The 27,476-nt window shown below is 46.3% G+C and overlaps 1 protein-coding gene across 2 annotated transcripts; it reads left to right on the plus strand.

Moving 5' to 3' along the window:
• The first annotated feature begins 856 nt into the window (after positions 1 to 856).
• On the plus strand, positions 857 to 25,497 carry PRODH2 (proline dehydrogenase 2). 2 transcript variants are annotated; one of them, XM_064293439.1, is made up of 9 exons: positions 857 to 1,030; positions 1,106 to 1,302; positions 1,392 to 1,530; positions 1,612 to 1,698; positions 20,912 to 20,992; positions 21,074 to 21,229; positions 21,323 to 21,489; positions 23,788 to 23,898; positions 25,473 to 25,497. In XM_064293439.1, exons 1-9 carry the CDS (start codon positions 857 to 859, stop codon positions 25,495 to 25,497), a joined length of 1,137 nt encoding a protein of 378 aa, XP_064149509.1. The 2 variants fall into 2 exon arrangements, with proteins under 2 accessions (XP_064149509.1, XP_064149510.1); XM_064293440.1 differs by lacking the exon at positions 21,074 to 21,229.
• Positions 25,498 to 27,476: the final 1,979 nt, after the last annotated feature.

Genomic DNA, 27,476 nt, shown 5'->3' on the forward strand with positions numbered 1-27,476 from the left:
GTGGTAATCATTTCCTGGGTTTCTTTTCCTTACAGTTGGTCTACCCATGTGTGTATCCCCATCACTTCGTTATAGTTCCATTTTCCTCGCTTTGAAATGTATTGAATAGGATCGTATAGCATGGCTTCTTTGCTGTCTGGCTTCTTTCACTGGACATTGTGTACGTGAGATCCATCCATGTGGCTGTGTGTATCAGTAGTTAATTCTTTTTCATCGCTGTATAGTATTCCATTGTATCACTATACCACAATGTATTCATTCATTCTCCTGGTGATAGCGATTTTGGTGGTTCTCATTTGGGGCTATTACAGACAGTGCTGCTATGAGCATTCTTTCCTGTACATGTTTCCTGCTGTTCCTGTCCAAGGTCTCTAGGATATACACCTAGCACAGAACAGCTGGGCTATAGGTTATGTGCATTTTCAAATATATTCAATAACACCACACTTTCCTGTTTTACTGATGAACCAAGTGAAACACAGAGAGGTTAAGTAGCTTGCCCAAGACTGCAAAGCCAAACTGCCTCAAACCCAGAGGTGCTTGCTCCAGAGTCCATGACCTCACCCAGCACCCACTGGTACATGGTGGGCACCAGATAAACGCCAGCTGTTGAGGGCTTTGTTGGGGGCTATGACTGGGGGTTTCCTTTTCTGTCCTGGTTACTCTGAACTCTGACCTCATCTGTTAATAATTAACTGCCCCCCCTCCCAAGGATAATCAACTGTGATCCTAAAGGTTGTTTTCCCATGTCCACTGCCCAGTTAATCAGTCACTGCCCCCTGGCCAGGCAAGGGGCGGTTGGCGACCCACTGCGTCCAAAGCCCCTTCACCTGGGGTGGAAGCGACAAAGGATCTCATGCTCCGGATCTGTCGGGTGGCTTACTCCCGGGCAGGCCCCTCTGCAGGGGGCTGGAAGCCGCTGCGCTTCGATGGTGGGGCCTTCCACCTCAAAGGCACAGGAGAGCTGACCAGGGCTTTGCTGGTGCTGCGGCTGTGTGCCTGGCCTCCTCTGGTCACCCACGGGCTGGCGGTGAGCAGCGGCCCCCAGGACTGGCCTGGAGTCTCCCAGGGCCCTGCTCTGAGCCCTTACTCCCTGTCACCCCAGCTCCAGGCCTGGTCTCGGCGACTCCTGGGCTGCCGGCTCTCAGGCGCGCTTCTCCGGGCATCCATCTATGGGCAGTTTGTGGCTGGCGAGACCGTAGAGGAGGTGAAGGACTGTGTCCAGCAGCTTCAGCACCTAGGCCTCCAGCCCCTGCTGGCAGTGCCTATCGAGGAGGAGCCAGACTCAGCTGCCAGGACTGGGTGAGTAGGGGGCTGGGGCCCCAGGAAGCCTGGAGGAGGGCAGGAAGGGGGTTAGCAGGCTCAGGCCCTGATGCCTGCTGGCTGGGCAGCGAGGCCTGGTATGAGGGGAACCTCAACGCCATACTGCGGTGCGTGGACCTGTCAAGAAGCCTCGTGGAGACCCCTGGCCCAGCTGGGCCCACCCTCATGCAGCTGAAGGTGACAGCACTGACCAGCACTCGGCTCTGTGTAAGGGAGGGGCAGGATGGTGGTGGTGGGGTGCGGCTACCTACCAGGCCCCCCAGCGCCCCACCCATTATCCCATTTCAGAAGGAGCTAACTTCGTGGGTCAGAGAACCGGGGGCCTCCGTGGAGCTGAGCCCTGAGAGGCTGGCAGAAGCTCTGGACTCTGGGAAGGTAAGGACGTCAGGCGGGGTGAGATTGGATGGTTGGTGGGAAATGTGGGGGGAGCAGAGACCCTGGACTTGGATGTGGTGGGTGTCTGCAGGTGATCTGTTCAAAATATATTTAACTCCTGCTACTTCCCAGACTCAGACCAATCAGAATAAATGTGACTGTAGTGAGGGACAGGGTCCTGGAGGCCCCTGAATGGAACGTGGACATCTGGGAATTGTAGGGGAGGGGCCTGGGTGATGGGAATACTCAAGGAGTTTGGGACCTCAGCTCTTTTCCCAACCAGAAGGATATTAATATTTTATCAATCAACACAGGCCTATTGGTGTGTGCCCATTGTACATGGGTTCTGGTTAGACCAAAAGGATTTTAGTTTGTTCATTAATTTATTCCTTTTTGTCTTTATATCTTATTTCTAACCCCTACACCAAACATTGACAATCACTCCATTCTGTATAACGTGTATCTTAAATTTTTTTTTTTACTTTTATTATACTTTAGATGAAGATTTACAGAACTAGTTTTTCTTAAATAGTACACATATTGTTTTATGGCATTGGTTAACCACCCCACGACATGTCAACACTCTCCCTTTTCAACCTCGGGTTCCCTATTACCAGTTACCTGTTTCCTCCTGCCTTCTAGTCCTTGCCCCTGGGCTGGTGTGCCCCTTTAATCTTGTTTTGTTTTATGGGCCTGTCCAATCTTTAGCTGAAGTGTAAACTTCAGGAGTGACTTCATTACTGAGCTCATAGGGTGTCCAGGGGCCATACTCTAAAGGTTTCTCTAGTCTCTGTGTGGTCTTTCTTTTTGAGTTAGAATTTTGTTCTACATTTTTCCACAGTTCTGTCTGGGACCCTCTATTGTGATCCCTGTCAGAGCAGTCAGTGGTGGTAGCTGGGCACCATCTAGTTGTACTGGACTCAGTCTGGTGAAGCAAGTGGCAGATGTGGTCCATTAGTCCTCTGGACTAATCTTTCTCTTGTATCTTTAGTTTTCTTCGTTCTCCCTTGCTCCCGAAGGGGTGAGACCAGTGGAGTATCTTAGATGGCCGCTCTCAAGCTTTCAAGACCCCAGGCGCTACTCACCAAAGTAGATTGTAGAACATTTTCTGTATAAACTATGTTATGCCAGTTGAGCCGGATGTTTCCCAAGACCATGGTCCCCACAGCCCTCAGTCCAGCAATTCGGTCCCTCAGGGAGTTTGGATGTGTCTATGGAGCGTCCATGACCCCACCTTGTACATGTTGTGCTGGCTTCCCCAGTGTTGTATACTGTCTTACTCTTTACCAAAGTTACCACTTACCTATTGTCTAGTGTTTTTCCATCCCCACTCCTCCCCTCCCTCGTAACCATCAAAGATTGTTTCTTTTTGTGTGTTAACCTTTTTCATGAGTTTTTACAGTAGTGGTCTCATACAATATTTGTCCTTTTGTAACTATTTCAGCATAATGCCCTCCAGATTCATCCATGTTATGAGATGCTTCACAGACTCATCGTTGTTCTTTATGGTTGCGTAATACTCCATTGTGTGTATGTGCCACAGTTTGTTTATCCATTCATCTGTTGATGGGCATCTAGGTTGTTTCCATCTTTTGCTATTGTGAATAGTGCTGCAGTGAACATGGGTGCACATATGTCTATTCATGTGATGATTCTTATTTCTCTAGGATATACTCCTAGGAGGGGGATTGCTGGATCATATGGTATTTCTATTCTAGCTTTCTAAGGAAGCGCCATATCGTCTTCCAAAATGGTTGTATCATTTTGCATTCCCACCAGCAGTGCACAAGAGTTCCCATCTCCCTGCAGCCTCTCCAGCGTTTGTAATTTCCTGTTGTTTTGATTCATGCCAGTAACGCCAGGGTGAGATGATATCTCATTGGGTTTTGATTTGCATTTCTCTAATGGCTGGTGATTGCGAGCATTTCCTCATGTGTCTATTGGCAGCTTGAATGTCTTCTTTGGTGAAGTGTCTGTTGATTTCCTTTGCCCATTTTTTAACTGTCTTTTTGTTGTAGAGGTGTTGGATTTTCTTGTAGATTTTACAGATTAGACTTTCATCTGATTTGTAATAGCCAAAATTTTTTCCCCAGTCTGTAGGCTCTCTTTTTACTCTTTTGGTGAAGTCTTTTATGAGCATAAGTGTTTAATTTTTAGAAGGTCTCATTTATCTAGCTTATCTTCTGGAGTTTGTGTCTTGTTGGTTGTGGTTTATATCCTGTTAATGCTGTGTATTAGGGCCTCTACTGTTGACTCTATTTTTTCTTCTATGAACTTCATAGTTTTTGGCTTTATATTTAGGTCTTTGATCCATTTTGAATTAGTTTTTGTATATGGTGTGAGGTATGGTTCCTGTTTCATTTTTTTGCAGACATCCAGTTTTGCCAGCATCATTTGTTAAAAAGACTATCTTTTCCCCATTTGATGGACTTTGGGCCCTTGTCGAAGATCAGGTGACCATAGGTGGATGGATTTACATCTGGGTTCTCAATTCTGTTCCATTGGCCAATGTATCTGTCATTGTACCAGTAACAGGCTGTTTTGACTACTGTAGCTGTGTAGTAGTTTCTGAGGTCATGTAGTGCGAGTCCTCTTACTTTATTCTTTTTCTTCAATAGTGCTTTACTTATCCGAGGCTTCTTCCCTTTCCATATAAAGTTAATGATAAGTTTTTCCATCTCTTTAAAGAATCTTGTTGGTATTTGGATCAGTATTGCATTGTATTTGTAAATCACTTTGGGTAGAATTGTCATTTTCACAATGTTGAGTCTACCTATCCATGGGCATGGTATGTTTTTCTATTTATGTAGATCTCTTTTGGTTTCTTACAGTAGTGTTTTGTAGTTTTCTTTGTATAGGTCTTTTTCATCCCTGGTTAGATTTATTCCTAAGTATTTTATTTTTTCAGGGGCTATTATAAATGGTATTTTTCCTTTTCATCATTCTCTCTATTGATGTACAGGAATCCAACTGATTTTTGTATGTTTATCTTGTATCGTGCTCCTCTGCTGAATCTTTCTATTAGTTCCAGTAGTTTTCTTGTGGAGCCTTTTGGGTTTTCTATGTATAGTATCATATCATCCACAAATAGGGACAGTTTAACTTCTTCATTACCAATTTGGATGCCCTTTATTTCTTTTTCTTGCCTTATTGCTCTAGCTAGGACTTCCAGCACAATGTTAAACAGGAGTGGTGTTAAAGGGCATCCTTGTCTTGTTCCTGTTCTCAAGGGGATGTTTTCAGTCTCTCTCCATTAAGAATGATGTTGGCTGTTGGTTTTGCATAGATGCCCTTTATTATGTTGAGAAATTTCCCTTCTGTACCTACTTTATTGAGAGTTTTTTTTATCAGGAATGGGTGTTGGACTTTGGTGAATGCCTTTTCTTCATCAATTAAGATGATCATGTGATTCTTTTCTTTCCTTTTATTTATGTGGTGGATTATGTTGATTGATTTTCTAATATTGAACCATCCTTGCATACCTAGTATGAATCCTACTTGGTCCTGCTGTATTATTTTTTTGACATGACACTGAATTCTATTGGATAGAATTTTGTTGAGAATTTTTGCATCTATATTCACGAAAGATATTGGCCTGTAATTTTCTTTTTTTTTGTGGTGTCTTTTCCTGGTTTTGGTATCAGGGTTATGTTGGCTTCATAGAATGAATTCAGAAGTATTGCTTCTTTTTCTATGTTCTGAAATAGTTTGAGTAGTACTGGTGTAAGCTCTTCTCTGAATGTTTGGTAGACTTCTCCAGTGAAGCCATCTGGGCCGGGCTTTTTTTGTTGTTGGGAGTTTTTTTTTTATTATTATTATTACATTTTCAATCTCTTCTCTTGTTATGGGTCAATAATGTGTGTCTTCTTGTTATTGTGTATATGTGTGTGTGTGTTTTTTTTTTTTTGCCAAGTGCATATTGGTGGGGCATACTCTTTCCAACATCTTATTTTGAAAATTTTCAAACATAAAGAAAAGTTGAAAGACTCGTAGAGTGGAAGTCCACATATTTACCACCTAGATTCTACCATCAGTATTTTACTGTACCTGTTTTGAATCATATCTCTCCACCTGTCTATTCCTCTATCCGTCCATCAATCCATCTTACGTTTTGATGCATTTCAAAGTAAGTTGCAGACATCCTTAAATGGTCCCTCTAAATGCTTCAAAACCAAACCAAAACCAAACCCACTGCCCTCGAGTCTATTCTGACTCACAGTGACCCTATAGGACAGGGTAGAACTGCCCCATAGGGTTTCCAAGGAGTGCCTGATGGATCTGAACTGCCGACCTTTTGGTTAGCAGCTATAGCATTTAACCACTACCTCAGGATGTCGATCATTAATTGGAGCTCAGTCATTATTTACAGTTGTTTTTATCTTTTTGAGGTAAGATTTACATACATTGAAATGTGAATATTTTAAACGTAGCTTTTAATGAGTTTTGACAAATGCATGCCCAAGCAATCCAAACCTCTGTCACGATCAGAACATTTCCATCACTGCACAAAGTTCCCTCATGCCCCTTCCCTGTCAATCTGGGGGACATATTTTAAAATTCACACAAATTGTATTATGTTACATATCTCCTGTTCTGTTTCTTGTGTTTTTCTTTCTTTTTTTTTTTTTTAAATTGTGCTTTAGGTGAAAGTTTAGAGAGCAAATTAGTTTCTCATTAAATAATTAATACACAAATTGGTTTGTGACTTTGGTTGTCAACCCCGAGATGTATCAACAGTCTCCTTTTCTCCACTCCGGGTTCCTTATTTCCATTCATCCAGCTTTCCTCTCCCTTCCTGCCTTCTTGTCTTTGCTTTTGGGCTGGTGTGCCCACTTAGTCTCGTGTACATGACTGAACTACAGGCACGTTCCTCATGTGTGTTATTGTTTGCCCTACAGACCTGTCTCATCTTCGGCTGAAGGGTGAACCTCTGGATGTTTCTTACGTTTTTCACTGAGCACTCTGATTTTAGGATTCATCCATGTTTCTTTGGGTACATACAACCCATCACTTCTAACTGCTCCCTTCCCAGGGAGGGACACCAGGTGGCCTCTGAGTATCCACCAGCCCAAACAATGCTACAGAGGACATGCTGATATTTCTTTTTTAATATTGATTTTTTTTCTTCATTTATAATTTTTAAAACATGTCAGAACACGTAGAAGCCAGCGTTAGCATTTCAGAGGATCGGCTTTGGAGGTAATGAGTTTCACTTCTTTGGGCTCCGGTTTACTCACATGAGATGGTGACAGCAGCTCCTTGCCAGGCAGTTTTAAGGATTAAGGTAGACGTGTGTGTGAAGCCCTGGCAGAGGCTGGCATCTGACTTTGCAAAGAACAAGGGGCCTCCCTCCTTTCTGCATCACTTGCTCCCTCCGGCTTCCCCTACACCACATACCTGGTTTTCCTTTTTCATCGCTGTCAGCTCCTGCTTAGTTTTTATTAGGTTTTTCTCTGCCTGTCGCTATGAGTCAGGATTGACTCAACAGCAATGGGTTTGGTTTGGATTTGGTCTTATAAATATGGAGGTCCCCTAGGGCTGGGTCCTGGCCTCCTTCCCTCTTCCTCCTTACTCCCCTTGCAGGGAACTTCTCATCTACACCTTCGGTCTCAGTTTCCCAACTCTGCCCTAATGCTGCCCACGTTTCTGTCCCCAGCCCCTTTCCCCTGGGCCCCAGACTCAAAGCCTCCTGGACATCTCCCCTTGGGTGACCCCCAGGCTCTTCACACTGGTCTCAGTATCCCCCCATACCTGCCCCTCCTTCCTGTCCCCATCTTAGGGGCAGCCCTACTGCCCCCGACCTCAGATCAGAGCCCCACTGCTCACATCCTTGGGCTCACATCAACTGATTCCCCAGCATGATTCACGGCTGTCCCATTCACTGTCATATCCCTAGCCCCTGGCACCTGGACAAGGCATGATCAATATATGTGAGTGAATAAATGAATGAAGCAGGTGATTTTTAAAAATTAACAGTGGAGAAAGTATTGATCATGCATAATGTGCCAGGCACTGTTCTAAGCAGTCCACTTACGTTAGAGGGAAACATTTACTCCCTGCCCTTGACTGTGTACATGGAGAGTGACGGTTAAGGATCCAGACTTTGGAACCAACTGGCTGAGGTTCAGATCCCAGGTCTGCCCCTGACTAGCTGTGTGACCTCACCTCTCTGTGCCTCAGCTTTCCCATCTGCAAAATGGGGATGATAATATTCCACCTCAGAGGGTGTTGAAGATAAAATGAGTTAATATTTCGTACCTGAAACAGCACCTGGCACGGAGCAAGCCCTCTGTGAGGGTGGGCATTATACATAGGGAGCGCCACCAGTGGCTAATCTCCCAGAACTCCAGGACGAAGCCCCAAGCCAGGGGGGAGAGGCAACTTTTTGGGGCAAAGTCAGGTGGGCAGGTGCCCCCATCTGACTTTCTTCCCCATGGACAGAGACTTCTCCCACAAGCCTGAGAGGTTTACACATGCAAGCCAACCACCCCGGTAGGGCTCCATTAACAATCCTAGGCCTATGTCATTCACCTTTACTCTCTTGGATGTAATAAAGCTTAAAGTCCTACCTATTTTTCTTTCTTCCTTTCTTTTTTATTGTGGTGCAAATATAATCAACAAAATGTTTCTTTCTTTAATTTCCCAATTTATTCAAACCTAGCTGGACTTTCTTGGGACACCAGTAAATCACATTTACCCTTTGGAATTCCCATAACAAGACTGTGAGTTGGGGATGGTTATTATTCCCATGTTACAAACTTATTAATTCCCCAAATGTTTGCTGAACATCTACCACCTTCCAGGTACTACGCTAGGGTCAGAGGGGACAACGATGATCAAGACAGACAGAATTCCTGCCCTTGAGACAGGGGCAGTTGCTAGTTGTGAGCAAGAGACACACAATAATTAAAACTACAGTCAACATAAACACACTAAGCAGGAGTGAGGGAAGTGGATATCCAGGGGAAGAACATTCAAGGAGAAAGGAACAGCCAGAGTACAGGACCTGCAGTGGGAAGATACCTGACATGTTCGAAGACTAGCAGAGAGGCCAGTGTGGCAGTCACAGTGAATGAGGGGGACAGTAGTGTGTGTTAGGTGCCACACTGCCTGGTCCTGCACCATCCTCACAATCTTTGTTATGTTTGAGCCCATTGTTGCAGCCACTGTATCAATCCATCTTGCTGAGGGTCTTCCTCTTTTTCACTGACCCTCTACTTTACCAGGTGTGACATCCTTCTCCAAGGACTGGTCCCTCCTGATAATGTGTCCAAACTATGTGAGATGAAATCTTGCCATTCTTGCTTCTAAGGAGCACTCTGGCTGTACTTCTTCCAAGACAGATTTATTAGTTCTTTTGGCAATCCATGGTACATTCAATATTCTTCACCAACACCACAACTCAAATGTATCAATTCTTCTTTGGTCTTCCTTATTCATTGTCCAGGTTTTGCATGCATATGAGGCAACTGAAAATACCATGGCGTGAGGTCAGGCACACCTAAGTCTTCAAGGTGAAATCTTTGCTTTTCCACACTTTAAAGGGCTCATTTGTAGCCAATTTGCCCAACGTGATGTGTCTTCTGATTTCTTGACTGCTGCTTACATGGGCGTTGATTTGTGAATCCAGGTAAAATAAAATCCTTGACAACTTCAATATTTTCCCCATTTGTCAGGATGTTGCTTATTGGTCCATTTGTGAAAATTTTTGTTTTATGTTGAAGTGTAATCCATACCAAAGGCTGCAGACTTTGATCTTCATCAGTAAGTGCTTCAAGTTCTCTTCACTTTCCTCAACCAAGGTTGTGTCATTTGCATATCGCAGGTTCTTAACGAGTCTTCCTCCAATCCTGATACCACGTTCTTCTTCATGCAATACAGCTTCTCAGATTATTTGCTCAGCATACAGATTTAATAAGTATGGTGAAAGAATACAACCCTGACACACACCTTGCCTCATTTTAAACCATGCAGTATTCCCCTGCACTGTTCAAATGACTGCCTCTTGGTCTAAGTGCAGATTCTTCAGGAGCACAATTAAGTGTTCTGGAATTCCCATTCTTTGCAATGTTATCCATAATTTGTTATGATCCACACAATCAAATGCCTTTGCATAGTCAATAAAACACGGGTAAACATCCACCTGGCAACAGGTACTGCCATTGTCCTGCCCTTATTGTGTCCAGGCACATCACACACATTGTGATAGTTAAGGTTATGTGTCAACTTGGCTAGGCCGTGATTCTCAGTGGCATGGCAGATATGACGTAATTACTGTCTGTGATGTGATCAGTTGTGAGTAAACAATCAGTGGAAAGGGAAGTTTCTGTGGGGGTGTGACCTGCATCCAAAATATATGGATGCTCAGGCAAAGTTCGCCCTCTCTTGGTCCTGCATCCAACTCTTAATCCTCTGACCTCCGGTTCTTGGGACGTGAGCCAGCAGCCTGTAGTCTGACCTCCAGGTTTTGCGATTCAACAACTCCCAAAGCCCTAAGAAGTAGCAGCATACCATCTGACCTGTCTACTTGGGTTTGTTAGCCCCTGCAACCACGTGAGTTAGGAGAAGCCTGCAGCCTGATGCCTGACCCGTGGATTTGAGACTTCCAGCCTCCACAACTTCATGAGCCATTTCTTTGAAATAAACCTCTCCATATATATAATTACATATATATACGCTTCACTAGATTTTGCAGCTGTTTCTTCTCATTTTGAGTCGTGCCACATCAGCAAATGAAGGTCCCGAAAGCTTGACTCCATCCACGTCATTAAGGTCGACTCTACTTTGAGGAGGCAGCTCTTCCCTAGTCATCTTTTGAGTGCTTTCCAACCTGGGGGGCTCATCTTCCAGCACTATATCGGACAATGTTCCGCTGCTATTCATAAGGTTTTCACTGGCTAATGCTTTTCCGAAGTAGACTGCCGGGTCCTTCTTCCTAGTCTGCCTTAGTATGGAAGCTCAGCTGAAACCTGTCCTCCATGGGTGACCCTGCTGGTATCCGAATACTGGTGGCATAGCCTCCAGCATCACAGCAACATGCAAGCCCCCACAGTATGATAAACTGAGAGACACGTGAAAACCTTATGAATAGCAGCAGAACATTGTCTGATACAGTGCTGGAAGATGAGCTCCCCACGTTGGAAGGCACTCAAAAGATGACTGGGGAAGAGCTGCCTCCTCAAAGTAGAGTCAACCTTAATGACGTGGATGGAGTCAAGCTTTCGGGACCTTCATTTGCTGATGTGGCACGACTCAAAATGAGAAGAAACAGCTGCAAACATCCATTAATAACCAGAACCTACAATGTACGAAGTACGAATCTAGGAAAACTGGAAATCGTCAAAAATGAAAGGGAATGCATAAACATCGATATCCTAGGCATTAGTGAGCTGAAATGGAATGGTATTGGCCATTTTGAATTGGACAATCATATCGTCTACTATGCTGGGAATGACAACTCAAAGAGGAATGGTATTGCATTCATTGTCAAAAAGAACATTTCAAGATCTATCCTGAAGTACAACGCTGTCAGTGATAGGATAATATCCATACACCTACAAGGAAGACCAGTTAATACCACTATTCAAATTTACACACCAACCACTAGGGCCAAAGATGAGGAAATAGAAGGCTTTTATCAGCTGCTGCAGTCTGAAATCGATCGAACAGGCAATCAAGATGCATTGATAATTACTGGCGATTGGAATGTGAAAGTTGGAGACAAAGAAGAAGGATCAGTAGTTGGAAAATATGGCCTTGGTGATAGAAACAATGCCAGAGATCGAACGATAGAATTTTGCAAGACCAACGACTTCTTCATTGCAAATACCTTCTTTCACCAACATAAACAGTGACTATACACATGGACCTTGCCAGATGGAACACATAGAAATCAAATTGACTACATATGTGGAAAGAAACAATGGAAAAGCTCAATATCGTCAGTCAGAACAAGGCCAGGGGCCGACTGTGGAACAGACCATCAATTGCTCATATGCAAGTTCAAGCTGAAACTGAAGAAAATCAGAGCAAGTCCACGAGAGCCAAAATATGACCTCGAATATATCCCAGCTGAGTTTAGAGACCATCTCAAGAACAGATTTGATGCATTGCACACTAGTGACTGAAGACCAGACGAGTTGTGGAATGACACCAAGGACATCATCCATGAAGAAAGCAAAAGGTCACTGAAAAGAAAGGAAAGAAAGAAAAGACCAAGATGGATGTCAGAGGAGACTCTGAAACTTGCTCTTGAGCGTCGGGCAGCTAAAGCAAAAGGAAGAATTGATGAAGTAAAAGAACTGAACAGAAGATTTCAAAGGGCATCTCGAGAAGACAAAGTATTATAATGACATGAGCAAAGAGCTGGAGATGGAAAACCAAAGGAGAAGAACACGCTCGGCGTTTCTCAAGCTGAAAGAACTGAAGAAAAAATTCAAGCCTCGAGTTGCAATAGTGAAGGATTCCATGGGGAAAATATTAAATGACGCAGGAAGCATCAAAAGAAGATGGAAGGAATATACAGAGTCATTATACCAAAAAGAATTAGTCGATATTCAGCCATTTCAAGAGGTGGCATATGATCAGGAAATGATAGGACTGAAGGAAGAAGTCCAAACTGCTCTGAAGGTATTGGCGAAAAACAAAGCTCCTGGAATTGATGGAATATCAAATGAGATGTTTCAACAAACAGATGCAGCACTGGAGGTGCTTACTCGTTTATGCCAAGAAATATGGAAGACAGCTTCCTGGCCAACTGACTGGAAGAGATCCATATTTATGCCTATTCTCAAGAAAGGTGATCCAACCGAATGTGAAATTCTAGAACAATATCATTAATATCACACACAAGCAAAATTTTGCTGAAGATCATTCAAAAATGGCTGCAGCAGTATATCGACAGGGAAATCCCAGAAATTCAGGCCGGTTTCAGAAGAGGACGTGGAACCAGGGATATCATTGCTGATGTCAGATGGATCCTGGCTGAAAGCAGAGAATACCAGAAGGATGTTTACCTGTGTGCAAAGGCATTCGACTGTGTGGATCAGAACAAACTATGTATAACACAGCGAAGAATGGGAATTCCAGAACACTTAATTGTGCTCATGAGGAACCTTTACATAGATCAAGAGGCAGTTGATCGGACAGAACAAGGGGATACTGATTGGTTTAAAGTCAGGAAAGGTGTGCGTCAGGGTTGTATTCTTTCACCATACCTATTTAATCTGTATGCTGAACAAATAATACGAGAAGCTGGGGTATATGAAGAAGAACAGGGCATCAGGATTGGAGGAAGACTCATTAACAACCTGCGTTATGCAGATGACACAATCTTGCTTGCTCAAAGTGAAGAGAACTTGAAGCACTTACTAATGAAGATCAAAGACCACAGCCTTCAGTATGGACTGCACCTCAACATAAAGAAAACAAAAATCCTTACAACTGGACCAATGAGCAACATAATGATAAACGGAGAAAATATTGAAGTTGTCAAGGATTTCATTTTACTTGGATCCACAATCAACAGCCATGGAAACAGCAGTCAAGAAATTCAAAAGACGCATTGCATTGGGCAAATCTGCTGCAAAGGACCTCTTCAAAGTGTTGAAGAGCAAAGATGTCACCCTGAAGACTAAGGTGCACCTGACCCAAGCCATGGTATTTTCAATCACATCATATGCATGTGAAAGCTGGATAGTGAATAAGGAAGACTGAAGAAGAGTTGATGCCTTTGAATTGTCATGCTGGTGAAGAATATTGAATATACCATGGACTGCCAAAAGAATGAACAAATCTGTCTTGGAAGAAGTGCGGCCAGCATGGTCCTTGGAGGGAAGGATGGTGAGACTGTGTCTTACATACCTTGGACAGGTTGTCAGGAGGGATCAGTCCCTGGAGAAGGACATCATGCTTGGCAGAGTACAGGGTCAGCGGAAGAGGAAGACCCTCAACGAGGTGGATTGACACAGTGGCTGCAACAATGAGCTCAAGCATAACAATGATTGTAAGGATGGCGCAGGACCAGGCAGTGTTTCGTTCTGTTGTGCATAGGGTTGCTATGAGTTGGAATCGACTCAACGGCACCTAACAAAAATAACAACACGCTTCACTAGATAACCCAGCCTAAGATATTTGGTACTGAGAGTGGTTCTAGAGGAACATCACAAGAATGAGTTATGAATTGGTTCTCAAGTCTGGCCATCCTTAAAGGCAACGATGACTCTGTCTCCAGTAGTAAAGAAGGCACTGCTAATTCATGGTATGAGGTGGCAATAGAAATACACAAAATATCACCACCAGTGGGTCAAATATTTGTGAGAGACAAGGCTCTGGATGATTCCATATTTGATACCTTTCTACAATTTTGTCAGAATTAGAATTATAAGGAAGCTGGTTGGTTGGCCCTGCTTTCAGTAGACAAAGTGGCGAAAGAAAGAGATGAACTCAGGGCTTCAGAGTCACAGCTCAAGTGTTGCATAAAAGACCTGAAAGTTCTAACTTATGCCCTGAAAGAAAACCCTATTTCTTGTAGTAACAGAGAGGGTATGCCAAAAACTGAACCCAGATTCGTATCATAACACCAGCTAAATTACAATGTCAATTGAATTCCCAACCTCGAAAGGTGGGTGTCTGAAGTTAAAGTGAAGGCATTGATTGGTAAGAAATTGGGTTCTAAAGACTTGGGATGAGGACATATGGGCAGATAATCAGGAAGCTGGGGACATTAAGCCCCTAAATTTCATTGAATCACTCCTGTCAACACAACCACCCCTCTCACTCCCATTTGAAAGGATTATTTCTCTTTGTCTGCTAAGCCACTGCCCCAGGTAAAATTATTATCCCTTCCAGTGAAGAGTCTTTGTCAGAGATATCACCTGGGGCAGCACCTGAGGTGTTGTCTGGGGCATTGTTTGAGACAGATGCCTTACAAGACACTGCTGAATGTCTCCAGACCCACCCCCACCACCCATTTTTGCTTCTAGACCTAAAACTAGACTTAAGTCCCAGTGAGCCCCAAGAGATGAAATACGAAGTGTGACCCAGGAGAAGGCATGCTACGCTAAAAAAGAACTCCTTGATTTTTCTAGTATATACAGACACAAACCTGGGGAATATGTGCGGGACTGGCTATTAGGGTGTGGGATAATGGTGCAAGGAACATAAAGTTAGATAAGTCTGAGTTTATTGTTATGGGCCCACTAACACAGATTCTTCATTTAATGTTTAGAAAAGGATCCAGTCGTTTACTTGGCTGGTTCAGTGAAGCATGGATTAAGTGATGGCCTATACAAAATCAAAGTTGAAATGCTAGACCTGCCTCGGTATACTGTAGAAGACAGTATCCAGTGGTTTAGGGAAATTGGCATGTTAGAGTGGATTTAACAGATTGGGCCCACAGATCCACCCATGGAGTGCCCAGAGGACACATCTTTTAACACAATGGTTACGAACAAATTTGTGAAGGGAGCCTCAGCTCAGATCTGACAGTGAGAACTGCCCTAACTTAATTAAAAAAAAAAAAAAAATTAAGACACCTAAATTCAATGGGGCTAATTGGATCCTCTGGTGGTAGGGGCCAAATAATGGCACTTAATTGACAAAAACAAGGCAGGTGTGGTTACCATAATGGACAGCAGAGTCAAAGCAGTAATCGGAATAGTCTGACTCGTACGGACTTATGGCATTGGCTACTTAGTCATGGTGTACCTAGGAGGGAAAGAGATGAGAAATCTACTAAATACTTATCTGTACAAGCAGAAGAATTTTAGGTCAAGCGAACAGCAGTCCAACTTGAATCACCGAAATAGAGAGTCATGGCTCCTCAATCAGTCTCCAGACTTGAGCCAGTTTACAGACCCACAACCTCTTGAACGAAGGGAAGGCCGGGTCACTTTGAGGCAGGACCCCGCTACACTGCCAAAAATGTAATCTTTCTCCCAGCCTTTCCCAAAGGGATCTACGGCCTATTACGAGAGTAGCTGTTCATTGGGTGAAAAGAAACAGTCAGACTTTTGGGGGATTACTGGATGCTGGCTCTGAACTGGCACTAATTCCAGAAACCCAAAACACCATGATGGCCCACTAGTCAGAGATGGCCCACTAATCAGTGTTGGGGCATATGGAGGTCAGCTTCTTAATGAAGTCTTGGCTCATGTCCATCTCACAGTGAGTCCACTGGGTCCCCAAACCTATCCTATAGTGATTTTCCCAGTTCCAGAATGTGTAATTGCTTGAGATAGATGCCTTACAAGACACTGCTGAATGTCTCCAGACCCACCCCCGCCACCCATTTTTGCTTCTAGACCTATAACTAGACTTACTCAGATGTACTTACTAGACATACTAGGCATACTCAGCAACTGGCAGAACCACCACATTGGATCCCTGACATGTGGGGTAAGGGCTATTATGGTAGGAAAAGCCAAGTAGAATCCATTAGAACTTCCCCTATGGAGGAAAATAGTAAACCAAAAGCAATACTGCATTCCTGGAGGAAATGCAGAGATTACTGCCACCATCAAGTACTTGAAGGATGCAGGGGTGGTGTTTCTCACTACATCCCCATTCGACTCACTTATTTGGCCTGTGCAAAAAACAGATGGATCTTAGAGAATGACAGCAGATTATTGAAAACTTAACCAGGTGGTAACTCCAATTGCAGCTTCTATTCCAGATGTAGTTTTCATTGCTTGAGCAAATTACTATGTCTCCTGGTACCTGGTATGCAGCTATCCATCTGGCTAATGCCTATTTCTCCATACCTGTTTTGAAGGACCACCAGAAGCAGTTTGCTTTCAGTAGGGAAGGCCAGCAATACACTTTCATTGTCATACCTCCGGGATATATCAACTCTCCAGCCCTATGTCATAAGTTAGTCTGCAGGAACCTTGATTGCTTTTCCCAACAACAAGACATCACACTGGTCCATTACACTGATGACATTACTGACTAGGCCTAGTGAGGAAGAAGTATCAATGACTCTAAACTTATCAGTAAGATATTTCCATGCTAGAGGGTGGAAAATTAACCTGACAAAAATTCAGGTACTTTCCACCTTGGTGAAATTTCTAGGGGTTCAGTGATGTGGGGCATGTCGAAATATTCCTTCTAAAGTAAAAAATAGCCCCTCCTACAATTAAAAGTGAGGCATAATGCCTAGTGGGCCTCTTTGGATTTTGAAGGCAACACATCCCTCATTTGGGTGTGCTACTCTGGCCTATTTATCAAATGACTCAAAAAAACTGCCAGTTCTCATCTGGGGTCTTAAATGTTAGCAAGCGGCCATCTAAGATCCATCAATTGGTCTCAACCCACCTGGATCAAAGAAGAATGAAGAACACCAAGGACAAAAGGTAATTATGAGCCCAAGAGACAGAAACGGCCACATAAACCAGAGACTACATCAGCCTGAGACCAGAAGAACTAGGTGGTGCCCAGCTACAACCAATGACTGCCCTGACAGGGAACACAACAGAGAACCCCTGAGGGAGCAGGAGAGCAGTGGGATGCAGACCCCAAATTCTCATAAAAAGATCAGACTTAATGGTCTGACTGAGACTAGAAGGACCCCGGTGGTCATGGCCCCCAGGCCTTCTGTTGCCCCAGGACAGGAACCATTCCCAAAGCCAAGTCCAGACAGGAATTGGACTGGACAATGGGTTGGAGAGGGATGCTGGTGAGGAGTGAGGTTCTTGGATCAGGTGGACACTTGAGACTATGTTGGCATCTCCTCCCTGGAGGGGAGATGAGAGGGTAGAGAGGCTCAGACGGTGGTGAAATGGACACAAAAAGAGTGAGTGGAGGGAGGGAGCGGGCTGTCTCATTAAGGGGAGAGCAATTGGGGTTATGTAGCAAGGTGTGTATATAAATTTTTATGTGAGAGACTGACTTGATTTGTAAACTTTCACTTAAAGCAAAAAAAAAAAAAAACTGCCAGTTTTGAGTTGGGCCCAGAACAAGAGAAGGCTCTGAGGCAGATTCAGGCTACCATGCAAGCCGCTCTGCCATTGAGCCATCTGATCCAGCTGATTCAATGGTTTGAAGTGTCGGTGGCAGATAGAGATGCTGTTTGGAGTCTTTGGCAGACCCCTATTGGTGAATCACAGACAGACCCTTAGGATTTTGGTGTAAAGCCCTGCCATCCTCTGCAAATATCTACTCTCCTTTTGAGAAACAGCTTTTGGCTTGTAAATGAACCTTAGTAGAAATGAACACTTAACTGTGAGCCACCAAGTCCCCATGAAGCCTGAGCTGCCCATCATGAACTGGGTGTTGTCTAGCCTACAAAGTCAGATATCTACAGCAGCACTCCGTCATTAAACGGAAGTGGTATATATGAGATCAGACTCGAGCAAGACCTGGAGGCACAAGTGGCGTGAGGAAGTGACCCAAATGCTCTACTCCTGTTACATGACCTTCCCTCTCCCAGTCTACACTTATGGCCTCATGGGGAGTTCCTTATGATCAGTTGACTGAGGAAGCGAAAACTCATGCTTGGTTTACAGATGGTTCTGTGGACAGCAGCAGCAATACAGCCCCTTTCTGGGACCTCCATGAAGGACAGTGGTGAAGGGAAATCCTCCCAGTGGGCAGAACTTTGTTATGATAAATGGCCAGATGTATGATTATATACTGATTCATGGGCATGACCAATGGTTTGTCTGGATGGTCAGGGACTTAAAAGGAACATGATTGGAAAATTGGTGACAAGGAGGTATGGGGATAAGGCATGTGGACAGACCCCTCTGAATGGGCCAAAGAATTGAAGATATTTGTGTCTCATGTGAATGCTCACCAAAGGGTGACCTCGGTAGACAAGATTTTTAACAAACTAGTGGATAGGATGATTTGTTCTGTGGAAACCAGTCATCCTCTTTCCCCAGCCACTCCTGGCTTTCCCAATGGACTCATGAACAAAGTGGCCATGGTGACAGGGATGGAAGTAATGCATGGGTTCAGCAACATGGACTTCCCCACCAAGACCGACTCAGCTACAGCCCCTGCAGAACGCCCAATCTACCAGCAGCAGAGACCAACACTGAGTCCCTGATATGGCACCATTCCTTGGGGCAATCAGCCAGCAGTCTTGTGGCAGGTTGATTATATTGAACGGCTTCCATTATAGAAAGGGCAGTGTTTTGTTCTTCTGGGATAGACACTTAGTATGGGTAAGGATTTGCCTTCCCTGCACACAATGCTTTTGCCAAAACTACCATCTGTGAACTTATGGAATGCCTTATGCACTGTTATGGTATCCCAGACAGCATTGCCTCAGATCAAGGAACTCACTTCACAGCAAATGAAGTGCAGCAATTGGCCCATGCTCATGGAATCCGCTGGTCTTATCATCTTCGCCATCACCCTGAAGCAGCTGATTTGATAGAATAATGGAATGGCCTTTTAAAGATACAATTATGGTGCCAGCTAGGTGACAATACCTTGCAGGGTTGGGGTAGTGTTCTCTGGGAGGCTGTATATGCTGTAAACCCAACCCCCCCCCCAAAATATGGTGCTGTTTCTCCCATAGCCTGGGTTCATGTGTCCAGGAATCAAGGGGTGGAGAAATGGGAGTGGCACCATGCACTATTACCTCTAGTGACCCACTTGCAAAATTTTTGCTTCCTGTCCCCAACACCCTATGCTCTGTGGGCCTAGAGGTCTTAGTTCCAAAGGTAGGAATGCTCCCACCTGGAGACTCATCACTGATTCCATTGGAACCAACTGGAAGCTAAGAATGCCACCTGGCCACTTTGGGCTCCTTATGCCTCTGGATCAACAAAGAAGGGAGTTACCATATTGGGTGGTGTGATTACCTGATTACCAAGAGGAAATCAGACTGATATTACATAATGGAGGTAAAGAAGAGGATGTCTGGCATGCAGGAGACCCCTTAAGGCGTCTCTTAGTACTACCATGTCCTGTGATTAAAGCCAATGAAAAACTACAGCAACCCAATTCCGACATGGCTACTAATGGCCCAGATCCTTTAGGAATGATGATTTGGGTCACCCCACCAGGCAAAGAGCTACCACCAGCTGAGGTGTTTGCTAAGGGCAAAGGCAATATGGAATAAGTGGTGGAAGAAGGTAGCTCTAAACACCAGTTATGACCATGTGAACAGTTGCTGAAATGAGGACTGTAATTGTTAGAGTATTTCTTCCTTGTTTTATTATACGTGTATGTGTGCATTTTATGTGTGCATGTATATATATCTATATCTATATCGATATAGATATACACATAACAAATATCTTTGTTTTCTTCCCTCCCTTATTCCATTAAAAAAAAATTTTTTTTTTTATTCCATTACTCATTATAAAATATAAGATGTAAATGGGGCTAGTGAATATTCATTTGTATGCCTGTTAGTTGTACCATGTTAGGTGCAAGTATGACTTTATATTGTCTTTATTTAGAGATTATATATGGTTTAAGGCTAGGTCATGATTTTCAGTGGTTCAGCAGATATGTTGTAATCACCATTATGATGTGATCTGTTGTGAGCAGCCACTAAGTTGAAAGGAGAGTTTCCTTGGGGGTGTGGCCTGCATCCGACATATACGGATATTATGGCAACGCTTGCTCTCTCTCGATTCTGCATCTGACTCATCATCCTCTGACCTCTGGTTCTTGGGACGTGAGCCAGCAGCCTGCTGTCTAACCTGCTGATTTTGGGTTCACCAGCCCCTGCAACCACGTGAGTCAGGAGAAGCCTCCAGTCTGACTCCTGGCCCATGGATTTGGAACTTGCCAGCTTCCACAAATGCATGAGCCATTTCCTTGAAATAAATCTCTCTGCATATGTATTTATATATATACACACACTTATATATATATGTGTGCTTCACTGGTTTTGCTTCACTAGGGAACCCAGCCTAAGATGCACATTAACCCATTTTATCTATGCAACAACCTCATTAGGTAGGTATCATTATCACCTCCATTTTACGGAGGAGAAAACTGTGGCTTATAGATGTTGCAGGACTTGCTCAAGGTCACACAATAAGTTATGCAGCCAGGATTTGAACCCAGATTCTGGGCTCTCAGCCACTGTATTATACTTCAATAAATAGTGTCTATCTGTTATTGCTACCTTTCAGATTTCTAACAATTGCTAAACGTTTTTTCCCCTGCCTGATGGTGGGAGGGGGAGCTTAGACCCTGGAGGGTACAGCAGCCCTAAGCCCCTCTTGCCTCCCCTGTAACCCCCCAGGACCTCCAGGTCTCCTGCCTCAATGCCGAGCAGAACCAGCATCTCTGGGCCTCTCTGAGCCGCTTGCACCGGGTGGTACAGGTAATGTCTTCTGCTGGGGCCTGGTGCCATCGCACCTGCTAGGCACTCCTGGCACCCTGGCCATGTCTCCCACATCTTCAGCACGCCCGGACCCAGCACGTGAGGCTCCTGGTGGATGCCGAGTACACCTCGTTGAATCCTGCACTTTCCCTGCTGGTGGCTGCCTTGGCTTTGCGCTGGAACAGCCCCAGGGAGGGAGGACCCTGGGTTTGGAACACTTACCAGGCCTACCTGAAGGTACGTGGTGGACACGGGGGGACCATGGACTCGGGGGGATCATGGGCTGGTGTTCCTGTGGCCTTACCCGAACCTGCCTGTGTGCCCTGCCAGGACACACACGAGCGGCTGAAGAGGGATGCTGAGGCAGCGGACAGGGCTGGCTTGGCCTTTGGAGTGAAGCTGGTACGAGGGGCTTACCTGGACAAGGAGAGACAGGTGGCCCGGCTCCAAAGGACCGAAGACCCCACTCAGCCTGACTACGAGGCCACCAGTTGGAGGTAAGACTGGGCCAGGCCAGGCTCTGAGAGAAATAACAATAACATCTAACATTTAGTGAGGGCTCAACACCCATCCAGCTCTGTGCTGAGTATCCTGGGTGTTTACGTATTACTCCTTCTCCCTAGTCCAAGACACATCACCTCCCACCTAGACCATCGCAGCAGGCTCTTCCTTAGGCTCCTGCTCCCTCCTCTGCCCTGCCCTGTCCCTCACAGGTAGCCAGAGGGAACTTGTTAATACAAGAGCCAAATCATGTCCCTCGTGCACTCAAAACCCCTCCACACTCTTACTAAACCCCAAATCCTCACGGTGGCACACAAGGCCTCACATGACCTGGTCCCATCACCTCTCTACCTCTCACTCACTTCACTCCAGCCATGCTGGTCTCCCGGTTGATCCCCCAGGGCCCCTGCACTTCCTGTTCCCACTTTCCAGAATGTTCTTCTTTCGGATTGCCACCTGACTCAATCCGTCACCTCCTTAGGTCTTGACTTATTGGTACCTTCTCAGGGGGCCTTTCTTGCTCTCCCTATCAAAACCTGGAACACCCCACACCCACTGTCTGTCCCCTATCTGAATGTATTTTTCTCCTTAGCAATTATCAGTACCTGGGATTCTATGCAGTTTGTGTATTCAGCTGCCCATTGCCTTTCTCCCTCACCAGACTGTGGATCCAGGAGGGCAGAGGTTTCTGATTTGTTCACTGCCGAACAAACAAACCCAGTACTTAAAACTGTGCCTGGTACATGGTAGGTGCAGGCCACACCCCAGGGAAACTCCCTTTAAGTTGCTTCAGGGAGGTGACCTGAGTAAGGGTGGTATTACAATCCTACCCTAATCCTCTTAACATAAAATTACAATCACAAAATGGAGGACAACCACACAATACTGGGAATCATGGCCTAACCAAGTTCATACACACAGTTTTGGGAGGACATAATTCAATCCATGACAATATGAAAATAAATATGCTGACATATCTCACTTCCACCCACATCTCCATCTAGTCATGGGGTCTCCCTGCCCCCGCATTGTTTCCTGAGTGCCTTTGTATTCATAAACAGGCAAACACAAAGATATTTTCTTGTTTTTCCTTCTTTTGGCATAGAAGACATCATGTCTACACACTGTTCCTTGCTTTCCCACTAGACTGCGTATCTCAAAGGCAGCATAGTCTAGTGGTAACAAACTCCAGCTCTGGAAGCCACAGTCTAAGTTCAAATCCCAGCTCGGCCATTTCTAGCTGGATGACCTCGGGACAAGAGACTTAACATCTCTCAGCTTCAGTCTCCCCCTCTGTAAAATGGGTATAATAAGAACATCTACTTCACAGAGTTCACTTGACGATTAAATGAGCAAATGTACGTGTGTCAGGCAGGGTCCCAGACGAAACAGAATTCCATGCGAAGGGATTTAACTAGATGGAGTTCAGTGATGGGACTATTTATAGAAGGTTGGGCAAAGTTAGGGGAACTCATAAGGAATGATGAGGCACCCAAGGACACACAAGAGCAGGAAGCTGTTTGGGCTGAGGAAGAGGGACTGCCAGACAGGAGCCGCTGCCATACACAAAACAAAGCCAGGGTGACCAAGGGAGGGGACTGGGAGGTGAGATGCTCCTAGCTCTCTCCTCCTCCCTCACTCTGGTCTCCTGCCCATGCCTTCATGGATGACGCAGAACGTAAGCCCTGAGGGGCAGACAGGGCAGAGGACAGATGTAGGAGGCAACGGAGGAGAACCAACAGAGCACGTGAAGCACCTGGCCTACGGCACGTTCAGAAAGCATCTGCCAGGCTTTTTACTTTTCCCTCCCAGTGTCCAGAGTGTCCTCGTTCTTTTTTACAGCTGTGAATTGGAATCGACTCAATGGCAATGGTTTTTTTTTTTTTTTTTGGAGAGGGGTACTCCCCTATTCTCTGTGTGCCAAAGTTCAGGCAGCCAGTTCTCTGCTAATGAATGTTTGCTTCTAATCTCGTCCTGCAAACAAGGCAATGTAGTGAATAACCTTGGGCATGTGTCATCTCGTGTGTGGGATCGCCCTTGAGTCACTTTTGTTTCACTCGATCCTCACAGCAGCACTCTTAGGAGAACTCACGCTGTTACAGAAGAGAAAAACAGCTCAAAGAAAGAATGCGACTTGTGCAGGGTCACCCAGCTGGTGCAGGAGGAGTGGGGATACTTTCTGACTCCAGACACCTTGCCCTTCACAGCACCCACCTTCCCAAGGGCAGGAATCCCTGATCCCTGGGGCCTGGCCCCACCCAGATGCCTGAGCTGAATCTAGCATATCTGTGCAGTTACAGCCGCTGTCTGGAGCTGATGCTGACCCACGTGTCCCGCCGTGGCCCCCTGTGTCACCTCATGGTGGCCTCCCACAATGAGGAGTCTGTCCACCAGGCAACCAAGCGGTATGAGGCACGGGAAGGGAAGTCGGTGTCTACAGGACAGGTAGAAGGTAGACGTGGACAAGGGGAGGAATGGTGTGGGGCCACTAGGCTTAGGAAGGATTCTGGGAGACACTCAAAGTATTTAACCTGCCACAGCCAGGCATCAGTGTGGCTAGAATTGCAGCAGGGTCCTGTAGGCCTCTGGCTGGGGTATGAGGGGGTCCTGGGGTATGAGGGGGTCCTAGGATTCAAGGACAGGGCTAGGATCTCCTGGGCGGCTCCCAAGGGGCTCGGGGCAGTGGTTATTATTATTGAGTTTATAATATCTTACTATTTTAATAACTGGAAGTCATACAGGTGCACAGTGGCTGACTTTCAGCCCTGGATCCAGCCCCTGTCTGGATTAAGGGTATGTCCTTTTTTTCGTAGCATGTGGGAGCTAGGGATTCCTCTGGATGGGCCTGTCTTTTTCGGACAACTTCTGGGGATGTGCGACCACGTCTCCCTGGCACTGGGTATGTGAACCACCCATTCCGGCCCCAGCGAGGCCTCTTCTCCCAACCAATGCCCGGCAGGCTCCCACCCAGAGCCTGCAGCTGGCCCAGCCTCCACAGGCTTCCAGACAGATCTGCTATTCCATTATCTGAAGGCCTTGCAGAGCTGTGTCTCTGTGTCTGCTGTCTGTTGTATTTTCTGGTTCTTAGTCGTGGTGTCTGATTTCCTGTGTGCCCTGTTATCTTCACTGTGCTGCTTGCCAGGGCCTGAGACACAAGGATTTGTGTTTTCCTCTGCCAGGTACTAAGACTACAAACCTATTTTACCGTAAATTCACAGCCTGAGGTTTCTTGAGACAATCCCAGGGTGTAAATTGGTGTGGCAAATCTGGCTACAAACTCTCAGGGAGAGATTTTCATCTGTTTTCTTCCTGGCTCTGCTTGTTGCCAAGGCCATTCCCTGGGAGTGGGGGTTGTTGTTGTTGTTAGGTGCCGTCGAGTCAGTTCCGACTTATAGTGACCTTATGTACAAAAGAATGAAACACTGCCCTGTCCCGCACCATCCTCACAACCACTTCTGTGCTTGAGCCCATTGTTGCAGCCACCATGTCAATCCACCTTTTTCTCTGACCTTCTACTTTACCAAGCCCCATGTCCTTTCCCCAGGGACTGCTTCCTCCTGATAACATGTCCAAAGTATGTGAGACAAAGTCTCGCCATCCTTGCTTCTAAGGAGCATTCTGGCTGTACTTCTTCCAAGACAGATGTGTTCATTCTTTTGGTAGTTCGTGGTGCAGTCAATATTCCATGGGAGTGAGGGAAAGCAGGAGAACTGACTTGTTATTAACCCTCTTCACCTTGCAGCGACAGCCTTTCTCTTAATCATTGGATTAATAATTCCTTACTCTTTTGGCATCATTTTAGTGATTTTAAAAAGATTTAAAAAACATTTGCTCTAGAATTTTTTTTTTCTTTAGTGGGAAAGTGTGTCCAACTCAGCTAGTCTATCCTGTTCTCAGAAATGGAAGTCTGTTCCAGATGGGGCCTAGGGGAGCCTCTCCACAGGCCCAGGCCCACACCCCGCCCACCCTCTCCCCACAGGGCAGGCCGGCTATGCTGTGTATAAGTCCATCCCCTACGGCTCCCTGGAGGAGGTGATCCCCTACCTGATCCGGAGGGCCCAGGAGAACCGGAGCGTGCTGGAGGGCGTCCGCAGGGAACAGGAGCTGCTCGGCCGAGAGCTACGGAGGAGGCTGCTGGGGGGCGCCTGAGGGAACCCCGTCAGTGTCCGTGGTGGTCATGGTCAATAAAGGTCCTGAGGCACTGCCCAGGCTGCTGCCCCCCACTGAAACCGCTTCCTCAGGGAAGGGCTCCTGGGGACCTAGATAGCATAGTAGGGACATTGAGCAAAGACTAACGAAGCTCCCCCCAACACTGAGGCACTGGTACTGGGATGGGCCTGGGACCAGCTCTACTCATCCAGGCGGTGGCTAACGCAGGGAGTTCCTTCACCTCATTAGGTGCCCATTCCATAGACGAAGAGCCGATGCTGAGGCACTGAGGCTGGAGCAAAGCCACACATCCAGGGAGGCACAGAGGGAGAGCCCAACCTCTCCCTCATTGAATAGGCATTTGTCTGAGGCCCCTTCTGGGCCAGCTTGGAGGTGAACAATGTTGGGGACACAGCAATGATGATGACAACTCCAGGCGCTGCCTCATGGTGCGGGGGGGGGGGGGGCGTCACTGGGAGTAGACAAACCATCTTCAGATGGTGACAGCCCAGAATGTTCAGGGCTGTGGTCTTGGAAGCCAAGCAGAGTAGTCAGGGTGTTGAGGGAAGTCTTGGGGGCTGTGGGAGGTGCATGACCTAGCCTGGGGGTGATCAAGAGTATTTCACTGTGAAAGAATTCACAGGAGTAATGAAGTGAAGATTGAGAAGGCATTCAAAGGCAAGGCGAGTGCCCAAACAGAGACATGTAAGGCAGATTGTGGAGACCAGCCTGGACGGGCCACAGGGCCTAATGACGCAGTCTTAGATGCTGGACTGCAGGGTTTGGACTCTGTCCCAGAGGCGCTGGGGAGTCAGGGAGGGTTTTAAGCAGGTGAGGGATAGAATCCCCCCAGCTGCCATGTGGAGGGTGGACCAGAGGGGGAGACTAGAGCCAGGAGCCCAGGAGAAGCTGGCAGGGAAGCAGGAGGGCTGGAGCAGGGTGGGGCTGAGGGGAGAGGAGAGGCTGGTGGAAAGCATAGGGGACTGAGGGGAGGTAGATATCCAGGGTGATGCCCGGGGCTCTGGCTTGCAGAGGGAGACGGTGGGGTCAACCCTGAAGCAGAGACACGGGAGGAAGGGCAGGTCGGGGGAATACTGAGGTCAGTGAGAGAACCTGCAGGTGTGAAGGTTCTAGGGGATGTCTAGGACACCATGGGACCTCCAGGTCTGGATCTCAGGGGAGAGGCTGGGGCAGGGACAGAGAGTTGAAATAGTCAGTGGGGTGAGTGAGAAACGTGGGAAGAAGACAGCCAAGTACAGCTCTACAGGAATCACGAAGAGCCCGAGGCTTCCAAAGAGGTCCTGGTGGTGGGGGAAGGTATGTGCAAAGCTAAGCCTAAAACTCTGGGGTGGATATTAGATATCGCAGTCTCTTCTTGAGGGTCACCCCAGGGCAGTGGTGTATCCTCTCCTGGGAAGGAGGTTGCTGTGCAGGCATGGCAGGAAACCACTGATACGCATGCCCTTAGGATTCCCGCCCGGGCTGCCACAACTAGCACCCCTGAGTCACGTGGTAGTCACGTGGTGATCACTAGCTGGAACCCAACGGTAGGTGCTAAGCCATCTGGACCGAGGTCTGGTCCTGAGACGCCCCCTAGTGTTTACGGGCTCTCAGATTTCCACCGGACTCCTCCCACCCCTCCTACGGCTCTCAGACCCCACCCCAATCTGCAAGATCCTCCTCAATTCGCAGACCCCACCCCTTTATCAGATCCCGTCTGCATTCTACACACCCTTCGCCCAGTCGGTAGACACAATCCTCAGACCCTTCCTCCAGGCTGTACACCCCGCCCCAATGCACTGGCAAGTCCTCAGACCTCAGACCACACCTCCCA

Source organism: Loxodonta africana, chromosome 11 (genome assembly GCF_030014295.1).
Source record: "Loxodonta africana isolate mLoxAfr1 chromosome 11, mLoxAfr1.hap2, whole genome shotgun sequence".
Taxonomy (NCBI): Eukaryota; Metazoa; Chordata; class Mammalia; order Proboscidea; family Elephantidae; genus Loxodonta; species Loxodonta africana.

Coding starts and splice junctions, on each gene's coding strand:
- PRODH2 (XM_064293439.1), top strand. CDS start 857: ATGCTCCGGATCTGTCGGGTGGCTTACTCCCGGGCAGGCCCCTCTGCA. Junction 1,031..1,105: donor TGGTCACCCACGGGCTGGCG/GTGAGCAGCGGC, acceptor CTGTCACCCCAG/CTCCAGGCCTGGTCTCGGCG. Junction 21,490..23,787: donor TACGAGGCCACCAGTTGGAG/GTAAGACTGGGC, acceptor ATATCTGTGCAG/TTACAGCCGCTGTCTGGAGC.